The 10887-nt window shown below is 34.7% G+C and overlaps 1 protein-coding gene across 2 annotated transcripts; it reads left to right on the forward strand.

Moving 5' to 3' along the window:
- The first annotated feature begins 7629 nt into the window (after positions 1-7629).
- LOC135627073 (probable serine/threonine-protein kinase PBL19) lies at positions 7630-10545 on the forward strand. Of its 2 annotated transcripts, none has more exons than XM_065133029.1 (5): positions 7630-7944; positions 8328-8815; positions 9055-9315; positions 9626-9748; positions 9818-10545. In XM_065133029.1, the coding sequence occupies exons 2-5, from the start codon at positions 8426-8428 to the stop codon at positions 10355-10357; spliced, it is 1314 nt and encodes a 437-aa protein (XP_064989101.1). In that variant the 5' UTR covers positions 7630-7944; positions 8328-8425; the 3' UTR covers positions 10358-10545. The 2 variants fall into 2 exon arrangements, with proteins under 2 accessions (XP_064989101.1, XP_064989100.1); XM_065133028.1 differs by having other exon boundaries at positions 7631-7944; positions 8312-8815.
- The last annotated feature ends 342 nt before the right edge of the window (positions 10546-10887 follow it).

Genomic DNA, 10887 nt, shown 5'->3' on the forward strand with positions numbered 1-10887 from the left:
GTAAATTGTACTAGAATATGTTAGATTATGTGATTTTATTTAATTATATAAGATATATTATAGATATGATTGAATTCTAATTATGGTTTTTGGCTAATAGCAAAAAAAAATCCAATATGTAAGATTCATTAGGAGACGTCCTCGATGGAAGGAACTCTCCTGATAACTTATCCTAGACTCTCTGCTCTCATCCATAAATAGACAGAACATCTAAGGGCTAAAGAAGTATATCATAAAGGACACAGTTGAGATATTATAATTTCTCTCTTAACTCTCCCTAATCCATCATTTTAAGTGGCCTTGTACAAGGACAGGAAGAAAGGTGAAAAAGAGTCTAGTTCTTATTGTAGATTGATAGTGGATTTGGATCTAAAGATAGTGCCTTTGCAGATCATACAAAGATCCTTTTTAGATGGCATAAAAAATTATTCATCGTAAAAACCGATATAACGTTATTTGATTTCAATCCTAGTATAAATATTTTTCTATATCATATATAACATATAATAGTTTTATGCTAACAATTGATATCAGACCTAGGTTCTTGAAATCAAATACCTTAGATCTATTATTTTCTGATTTTATGATATTTAAATAATCTATATTTTGTCGATCTAAATTCCTATTTATTATGTCTTATCGTCTGCTTACGAACAATGTTAGATTCTTTGTAACGATGATCTATTTTTCTATTTGATTTGTCCTATTGTTTGATTACAATCAATATACGATTTATTGTGGTTGATTGATGGATTTACTGTCGACGTTGTTGAGGCGATAATTAATTTTCGTTGGTTACCTATTCAGTTATCGATAATAGCTAAAGGGCTGTGTACAGAGATTGCAGTCGTGCATCACGGCCATATGCAGGCAGCGATTTGCTTGCGAGCGATGGCTACACCACGCAATAGTAATAGCAACTGTGGGCAATTGCCAGATGGCAAGCTGCACACCACGATGGTTGCATATCACGGTACCCACATGCAGTCGATGGCAATCGCACGTAGGCATGCAGTCGATGGCTGCGCAACATCGATCGTGCATAGACAACAATTGCACACGGATGTCGGTGGCACCATGGGCATCCTTCACCGCTTGTGAATGTGGTGGCCATAGAAGGCAGCAGCTGCACCCCATGTGAAGTCGATGGCCACACTGGCGACCTCCCTCACACGCACGACATCCACCTATAGAGGATGCTTGCAGAAGTACGATGGTCGTAGATGGCGACAACCGCACTACGCAATGGCTGTCCCCATGTGCAACGACGACGAGCACAATTCGAGGTGGAAGATTAGGGTTTTTCTCAAAAAAATATTTTTACCCTTTGGAAATAAAAGAATTTTAGGGTCTATCCTTTTTTTACTTTCCATAAATGTCCTTCATAAAATTAAAAATTTTCTAGCATATCCTTTTGATAGTTCTACCCTTTATTAATCTCGTAATTCTGGTTTATCTCCTATCAATAAAATTATAATTTTACCCTTAGATCAATTCTTATTGATTGACTTAATTAGGTTGATGTTTAGTCTAATTATAGGTTTATCTAATTAAATAAGGTTGATTAGTACAATAATTCTTTTATAGTTTTCTGATAAAAATTATTGATTGTAAATCCAATTATTGTTCTTAGATATTTATTTAATTATTCATATATATATTTAAAATTATGAAATAATAGTTATCTTCTACATAAAGCTCTTCATGATTTATGGGTTATCATGATTATAATTATTATATGAGTTTTCTTTATGCTAATCAATATTTAATAATTATTATGATTGTTATTCTTTTATTGAACTGCTTCAACATGAATAAAAAAAAACTTAGTAAATATTATTTATAATTTATCTTCCTAAGTTTTATTTGACTAGTAGCTCCCAAAGTAGCTTAGCCTGATAGACTTATGGGATATGAATTATAAAAAATACCTTATCATTTATAGGATACTTTAGACTATATTTTATATTTTTGTATTGGTCCTATAGCTACCAAAGTATGGACCAATAATCTATAAAATACATTATGAAATTAGTCCTAAATGATATTAAATAAAATAATATTCATAATGACACACATAATTAGGAGATTTAAATATTCATAAAACAAAATATATTTTTGAATAATTATGTGATGTAATAAGATGATACTATTTTGGATATTCTTGTAGTTTATCATTGTATATCCAAAGATAGCAATACTATTTCATGTGGATGGTATCAATCCTCCATAAATAATTATATATATGAATAGTAAATATGTCAATATTGAACGTAAAATATTGATATTATCAATAGTTCAACATTCATTAAAAAACTTAAAACATTAATGTTATATTATTACAGTGGTACTTCCTTCCTTTATTATATGTTTTTGTAAATATCCTTGTATATTTTGGAATAAATGGCTTGAGCATATGACAGTTGTATTAAGTGAGTGAGACCTTGATCAAATTAATTGAAGAGAATATAGACTTAATTACTTACTAAAAGTCCTATAAAATAAATAATTGAGGTGACTGATCAGAAAAGGTCTAAAAGACTCAATTTTATGATAACTTAGACTTCAGTATAGTTTACAACTAACGCATGAGAATATTTAAGGATTAATTTAAATTTTCTAATAAGTCATTACCTGACACCTTAATAAAAGAACTGACTAAAAAAATAGTATAAGGAATTCAAGATTACATCCTCAATATAATTGATAAAATTATTAGATCAAGACTCAATAATATTTTGAGTACTACTCAAAGAATGAGTAACACTAAAATAATGATAAAGTGTAAGTCACTTGAGTTTATAATTACTATATAAACTTATAAAAAAAACATCTTCGTAATAAAGTGTTACTTCTGCAGCAAAAAAAAGTTATGTGAAGAAAAACTATAAGATTTGGTTTGAAATAAAAAGGTATAAGTATAACATTTATATGATTCAAATCAAATATTACATAAATTATTTTACTTGATGGATTAATTTGATGCTCCAATATATGTTACCAATAATAGAGATTTATTTTAATATTAAAAAAGGATAAAATCAAAATAGAATAAAATATTCATCATTATAGGAAATCATCTTAAAGTTAAAGTAATAATATTTTTTTTTATCACTTACGTCCAAAGATGATTTATTTGATGAATCTTAAGAATTCATGCTATGTTTTTATAATTTTGAGAATTTTGGTTCTTTACCTAGAATTGTTAGAATATTATTTCTCTTTTGACGGTTGTAAACTTAGTGTAATTCAATCAAAGTTAACCTTTGAATTCGGTATAATAATCTATATAGAATTAATATGAATCTTAAGTTTATAATAATTTTATAATTAAATATTAAAATAGAATATAGTTTCATAAACTCTTTGAGATTATGTTTATTTCTATGAGTCACTTTATGTTTTTGTCTCATTAAAGAGAGGTATTTTATCACTATATAGATGACATATTGAGATATAATTTATATATATCTAATTCATGTAAAGTCTCATACTATTGATACTCTTGAAGTGCACATAAATGAAGTCGAGAGATAATTAGATAGAAAAGTTAAGATCATCATATCTGGCAATGATGATAAATTTTATGGTATTTATGATGAACTCAATTATAATTCTAATTCTTCTATTGGATTATTAAAAAAAAGGTATATGTGTTTAATATGATTTACTAGATATGTTACAATAGAATATGATTATTGAAAAGTATAATCGTACTCTTATAAATATGGCTAGAAGCATGATGAGTTATTCTCTTGTACCCAAATCAATATGAGAAGAATCTCTAAAAACAATTATGTAGATCTTGAATGGTGTTCCTAGTAAATAAATCACATGACTTATTTTGAGTTATAAAATGATAGAGAACCTAACTTAAGATATTTACATATTTAGGATTGTCCTATAAAGATAGGAGTCTTCAACTCACATAAAAAAAAAATTAGACTTAATAAGTATTTCTAAATATTTTATTATTTATTCAGAAAAGTTCAAATAGGTACATATCTTATTGTCCTAATCATAGTACAAGGATAGTTAAATCTGGTAATATAAGATTCCTATAAAATAACGAATCAATGGGAGTGAAAATCTTAAAATTTAATTTTGATATAGAGGAGATATAAGTTGATACTCCTTTATTATTCAAGATATTATTGTTATTTAAATCATTAAATAATTTGATAAAGGTGAATAATAAAATAACATTACTAAACTCTCACATTATATTGATATCACTATTAATGGTCTTATAGAATAACCACAATTGTCGGTCTTGGAAATATCTCAAAGGAAAAATAATACTGTCATTTATGGTAATTATGTGGTATATTTACAAGAATTATATTATGATATAGGAATTAGAATGGATTCCTCGTTATTTTCATAGGTTATGAAAGGTAGCGATTCTGAAATGTAATATAATACAATAAAAGAAGAGTTAAAATCAATAATCAGAATGGTGTCTAATGAATTCATCAAATTATCCAATAATTGTAAAAGAGTCTATTATATAAATAAGACTCAATGGATAATACCGAACAATATAATGGTCAAACTTGTGATTAAAGATTTTACTCATAAAAAAAATACATCAACTATAACGAGACATTTAGTTTTTAAATAAACTCATTAAAATAACATTAGTGACTCATTATGAGTTTGAGTTACATCATATGAAAACAAGTTTTTAATTAAGGATCTAGCTTTATATGGGTTACTCTAAATGATTTACAAAGAAAATAAAATAAATATAAAATTTGGTATGCAAATTCAAGAATCCATTTATGACATTAAACAAGTTTCAAGATAATGATATATAAAGGTTCTTGATATCAATTACTTTTTTTTAATTAAAAAATATTATTAATTAGTATTTATATTTGAAGATAAGTAGAAGCAAGTTTATTATATTGGTTTTATATATGGATAATATTTTGCTTACCAATAGTGATATTGGTTTATTATACTAAATCAAAAAATTTGTCACCAAGAGTTTTAATATAGTTGATATAAATGAGACATCTTATTTGTTAGGATCAAGAGCGGCACTAAGAGGGGGGGCTGAATTAATACAGCAGAAAACTTTCACGATTTCAAAAGACTTATTTAGATTAAAACTGATTCTGACAAAAATGGTTTCGATTCAATCCGTTTCGGAGAGAATTTGAACTTGAAAGCTTTCATAAAATTGAAGCCGATCTCGGAAGGTGTTTACTTGAAAGCGTATGTAGGCGTAGTAAAAGCACAGTAAGGAGGAGAGGCAGTTTGCTATAAAAGTAAATTGCTCAAAGTAACTGCAAACCGAGTTTTAGAGTGGTTCGGTCAATGTGACCTACATCCACTTTCGGATTCCTCCTCCAACGAGGTCACCGGCGTCCACTAAAAGCCTTCCTTCAATAAGTGAAGACCGAACACCTCTTTACATCACTTTTTCCTTTTTCCGGATTTAGGAGATGAACCCTTACAAATCTCACTTCTCTTTCTTGGATGGTTACAAGGCTAAGAGATGAAGGAGGAGAACTCTAACTTTTACAACACTTTAAGACTCAAGAACTTAAGATTATGCCAATAGATTTCGCGCCCTTTCATGCACAAAAGGGTCAGATTTTTATAAGCCCCAATAGCTTCAAAAATGGAGCCAAAAAGTATCTAATCTCGGATTTTTAGGGTCCTGGCAGTATCACGGCCATTACTGGGCAATACCACTGCTTGACACCTGACACTGGACGGTACTACCACTCAGTCTGGGTGGTACCACCGCCTAGCTCGGAGGAACTCTTATAATAGCTTATCATAGACCATTTGCTCTTGTTTATAAATAAACATGATCTCTAGGAGCTAAAGAAGTATATAATAGAGGATGTAGTTGAGAGATTATAGTTTTTCTCTTAATCTTCCCTAATCCATCAATCTAAGTGGTCAAAGGATACGAAGAGAGAAAAATGAGAGTCTAGTTCTTCCTACAAATTGATAATAATTTTAGATATAAAGATGGTACCTTTGCAGATCATACAGATATCCTTTTTAGAATCAAAAGATATATATCGTAAAACCCGATCAAACGTTATTTGATTTAAATTCTAACATAAAATTTTTTTATATTTTATATAAAAGTTTTATGCTAAATGTCCATCCTACGCACCTTCCAAATGTTGATTAAGCATAGCAGTCCTGTCGTTGACAAAGTCATCCAATACTTTCAGATGCTGAATTTATTATCAGCTCGGTTTGTCTCGTTCCGATGACATCTTGTCAGATCAAACAAAATTTCTGGACATGAAAGTTTGGTGGAGTAGGGCCACTGCAAACGTGCATTCATTCCCCTTCCCCTTCTCTAGAGAGAGAGAGAGAGAGAGAGAGAGAGAGAGAGAGAGAGAAAGAGAGAGTATGGACTCAGCAAACGCCAACCTAACTAAGACCAGAGAGCATCTAATAAACTCCCGTGCTGTGCTTACAGATTCCTCCTCTACTCTGTGGAGAGAGAAAGAGAGAGAGACTATGGACTCAGCAAATGCCAACCTAACTAAAGCCAGAGAGCATCTAATAAACTCCTGTGCTTGTGCTTACAGATTCCTCTACTCTGTGGCTTGTGCAGACTATCACACTTAAAGCTTCCAATTGTTTAATGAAAGCAGCATTGAATCATGTGTTGTTCTTTAAGTAGAAGCTAATTAAGGGATTAATAATTTCACATCACAATCAAGTGATTTCTACTTTGTGCACATCTTTTAAGGATCACCGAGCTCTCTACAAAAGCTTAGTTTATCAGAATGGGAACATACAGATCAATCCGATGGAAAATAATCGTAGAACTAATCTTATGATCGATCGCATTCAATTATTGGATTGAAAATGTCGAGAGAATTATATGGATTGAGTTGCACCAATTGGTTTTTAGATCTTTATGGAACCCAATCAATCTTACCAATTTAGACTATCTTATTCAGAAACACCTCAAAATAATAAAAAATTATTATTTTTATTTTTTAATAATTATTAACCAGAGATAGTTATAAAATAAAAATATCAAGAACTTATGAATTACATACCAATTAATGTTTAAACTTTTTACATATCAAATTATAAGATTTTTATAATACTTCCGATTAATTTTACATCCAAGACAAGATTAAAATTGATTTATAAAGATTTGATAGATATACTATTATTAATTTTAACTTAAATATTTTTATTAATAATTTATGTTAAACGGTCTTAATAGATAAATTAGTCTATCAAACTTGGATCACAACGTTTGATATCATAGAGTAAAATATACACTAAAAAATGATCGACACAAAATTATATAAATCTTAAAAAAATTATAATTTTAAGTTATTTTTCACATATGTATATTAATATTTTAATTTTTTTATAAGAATATTGGCTCTATAACCCTAAAAAAAAATACCAACCCCGAAAATTATGGTTTATTGTAAATATTTTTTATGAAACCTGACCTGACCTTCAATTGTAATTTCGTGTGCGCGGTATGAGTCTTTGACCACCAGCAGTACCCATGCCGTTGGGACCCACCCGATTGCGTTCTTTTTCTTCTTTTCGTAACAAGTCAGAGGCCGCCGTCGTTGACCAAATGTTGCCTTCGTCGCATTCAATCCCTCCACCAGTAAACGCCCCTTCGAGTCCTCCTGCTGCTGCTCTACCCCTCATCGGAGGAGAGAGAGAGAGAGACGCACCTCATTGTTTTCTTGTTTGTTTGACGAGATGCACAACAAGGGACTGAAGGCCTCGTCTTTCGCAGTCTTCGAAGTAGACGCAACCTATTAGTCTCGACAGGGACAGCAAGGTGTTGAATCCCTTACATCCCTTACGGCAGATGCGCTTAGTGGGCACTCAAGAAGAGACGACGGGGGCGGGAGCAGAGACTGCCTGAGCGCGGGCGACTCTGGTAGAAGGCGGAGACCAGAACAGTGACAGTAGTAGGTGAGGGGAATTGTTCCTCGTTTCACCTCTCTCTCTCTCTCTCTCTCGGCTCATTCGGTTTGGTTGCAATTGGATAACGATATATTGATTCGATCTCTCAGATCTCCTCTCGGCTTTGTTTTGTCGCCTCCAAGATGCCATCTTTACTCATATACGCTTTTGTTCTGCAACGAAATCTCTTTGCTTAGGTTTTCTGGATACGTTCGATCCTTCCCTTCCTTTGTTCTCCTAAAGATCTCCCGCTTCATTTTGTTAGCTGTACAAATTGGAGCTTCTTCTACTTTCACCTGCTTTCTTTCTCCTGTTGCTTCTCGTTCCTCAGAAAGATTCTCCCTTTCCATACCTCTAATCGCTCAATCGGACAAAGACTCTATTTTTCTTAGGTTTCCCCCAACTACTCTGCATCCGAGTCGGTGTCCTCTTGCTTCCGATTCAAAAGGCAGCGCCTTGCGTTATTGGGCTTCGCCGACCTGTTTGAAGAATGGGTTGTTTCCATTTCATCAGAGAAAGAAACAGATACAGGAAACGGAGAGCTTCCGCCCCCATGCCCAGCTCGGTGCCCATGTACTCGCCGACATCGAACGAGGTGACTAGCAGATCAGAGGATTCGACGACTGCGAAGCAGACGAGCAAGTCATCAGGTTCCGTGTCCTCCCAGAAAAGCATTCCCGAGTTGTATGAGGAGAGGGCGCATAACCTGCGTGTTTTTGAGCTCAAGGAGCTCCGGAACGCAACCAATGATTTCAGCAGGCTGCTCAAGATTGGAGAGGGTGGGTTTGGGAGTGTGTACAAAGGCTTTGTCAAGCCCCCCGACCGGAAGGGCGATGGCACCATAGTGGCAATCAAGAAGCTTAACCCGCAAGGCTTGCAGGTATAAGTCACCGAGAGATTTACCTTCCATTTACAAATAAGGATTATGCCTTCGTCAAATTGTTCAGTAGGTCAAAATCGCTACATGTTGAAGCTTCTTGGTATGAAGCTAATCTTTTGATGTTTATATCACCTTCTCTCGAAACAGGAAAAAGCTCTTCTTGAATCCTTTCAGCTTTCGTCTTCTTTGTATGGCATCAGATTCCTTATGCACCTCCATTTCATCTGACTGCTCTGTAGGGTCACAAACAATGGTTAGCAGAAGTCCAGTTCCTTGGTGTTGTTGAGCACCCAAATCTGGTCAAGCTGATCGGGTACTGCTCGGTGGACAGCGAAAGTGTGCCACAGAGGATGTTGGTTTACGAATTTATGCCTAATAAGTCACTGGAAGATCATTTGTTCAACAGAGCATATCCATCTCTTCCTTGGAGCACGAGGTTGCAGATAGCCCTGGGTGCCGCAGAAGGATTGGCATACTTGCATGAGGGGATGGACGTCCAGGTTTCCTCTTAATGCTGATTCCAAGTGATCTCAGAATATACATTACTGTTCCCTTCAGTTGGAGCAGAAAACATACCTTGATGTACCTTAACATCTAATTTGCTGCTACTCACTAGAAAAGGTCATCGTCTGAGAAAACATTTTTGATTTCCTGAGGATGATGACCTTAATAGTGGATCAATGTCGCATCCCTAATTCAAACAAACTGCATTTTCCATTAGATGGAGTCGATCTAACAATTGCAGCAAAAACATTTGTGTCTGCTTCATGCTAAATTCAGGTTGTAATTTTCATGTCATTATTTGGGCAGGTCATCTACCGGGATTTCAAAGCCTCTAATGTACTATTAGATGAGGAGTTTAGACCAAAGCTCTCGGACTTTGGCTTAGCAAGGGAGGGGCCGTCGGAAGGTCACACTCATGTAACCACGGCGGTACGTATGCACCGGATGGCACCGGCGATGTAATGGATGGGCACATAATTTTCTTGTTTTTGTGGTCAGGTGATGGGGACATACGGCTACGCTGCTCCAGACTATGTGGAGACCGGCCATCTCACGGCGAAGAGTGATGTTTGGAGCTTTGGAGTCGTGCTATATGAGATCCTTACGGGCAGGAAGTCGATGGAGAGAAATCGGCCGAAAACCGAGCAAAAGCTCTTGGACTGGGTGAAAGCATTTCCTGCAGAGAGTGGGAGGTTCAGCATGATCATGGATCCCAGGCTGGAGAACAAATATTCTCTTAGGGCTGCTCGAGAGATCGCCAAGCTGGCGGATGTCTGCCTCGCCAAGCTCGCCAGAGACCGCCCGAAGATGAGCGAGGTGGCGGAAAGCTTAAGAGGAGCGATGCAGTACAAGGAGTTGGACGGCCAAGTGGAGCCTCTTGAGGGGACTTCTCCGGTTCACTCGGAGTCGGATGATCGTAGTAACACCGGTGTGGCTTCCGCTAGACGGCGAATGCTTCACCTAGAGAAGCTGGGGGAGAAGGCAAACGTCGTCGGCAGGAGAAGGTTTGTGGTAATGAAGGCTTCGAATCAAACATGACATGATGTCTTGTTGGTATCTTCTCGTGCTATGGTTTTCCTCCTTCTTCCGCTGTATAATAAGTTTGTTGTTGAGTCGGCAGATGATGTGCTTAATTTACTGCATTCTGACGCAGGGAGGCAAGCGATCGGAGTTAGAACTCATGTCCACATATGCATGCTAATCAACGATTGCTTCTTTCAAAGCTATACTACTGCAGATTTCTATTACAAGCTAACCCCACCTTTCGAACTCACTTGCCCAATTGTTCTTCTAAATACAACAAGATTTGGAGGAAATGATAAGACATGCTAACAAATTATTACTACTTCTCACTCTCTCTAAAAAGATGGCAAAACATGCTTGTCACAAAGTGACAGAATACTCAAAAGTGTCCATGGTGACCTCTCCTCCTTGTTCTACACCTCCGATTCAATTCAAAATGCCATGTAAAGAATATATGATTCTTATAGTAGCAGTCCTTATGTCTCATATTCTTATAGTAGCAGTCCTTAGTTGATGGTTGTCTTTTAAGGTCAATCTTCTAAATG

This window comes from Musa acuminata, chromosome BXJ2-11, assembly GCF_036884655.1.
Source record: "Musa acuminata AAA Group cultivar baxijiao chromosome BXJ2-11, Cavendish_Baxijiao_AAA, whole genome shotgun sequence".
NCBI lineage: Eukaryota > Viridiplantae > Streptophyta > Magnoliopsida > Zingiberales > Musaceae > Musa > Musa acuminata.

What these genes read in the sequence shown, in the direction of transcription:
- LOC135627073 (XM_065133029.1), top strand. Translation starts at nt 8,426, where the DNA reads ATGGGTTGTTTCCATTTCATCAGAGAAAGAAACAGATACAGGAAACGG. An exon ending in TTAACCCGCAAGGCTTGCAG is followed by an intron (nt 8,816 to 9,054) that starts GTATAAGTCACC and finishes ACTGCTCTGTAG; the next exon opens with GGTCACAAACAATGGTTAGC. An exon ending in ACACTCATGTAACCACGGCG is followed by an intron (nt 9,749 to 9,817) that starts GTACGTATGCAC and finishes TTTTGTGGTCAG; the next exon opens with GTGATGGGGACATACGGCTA.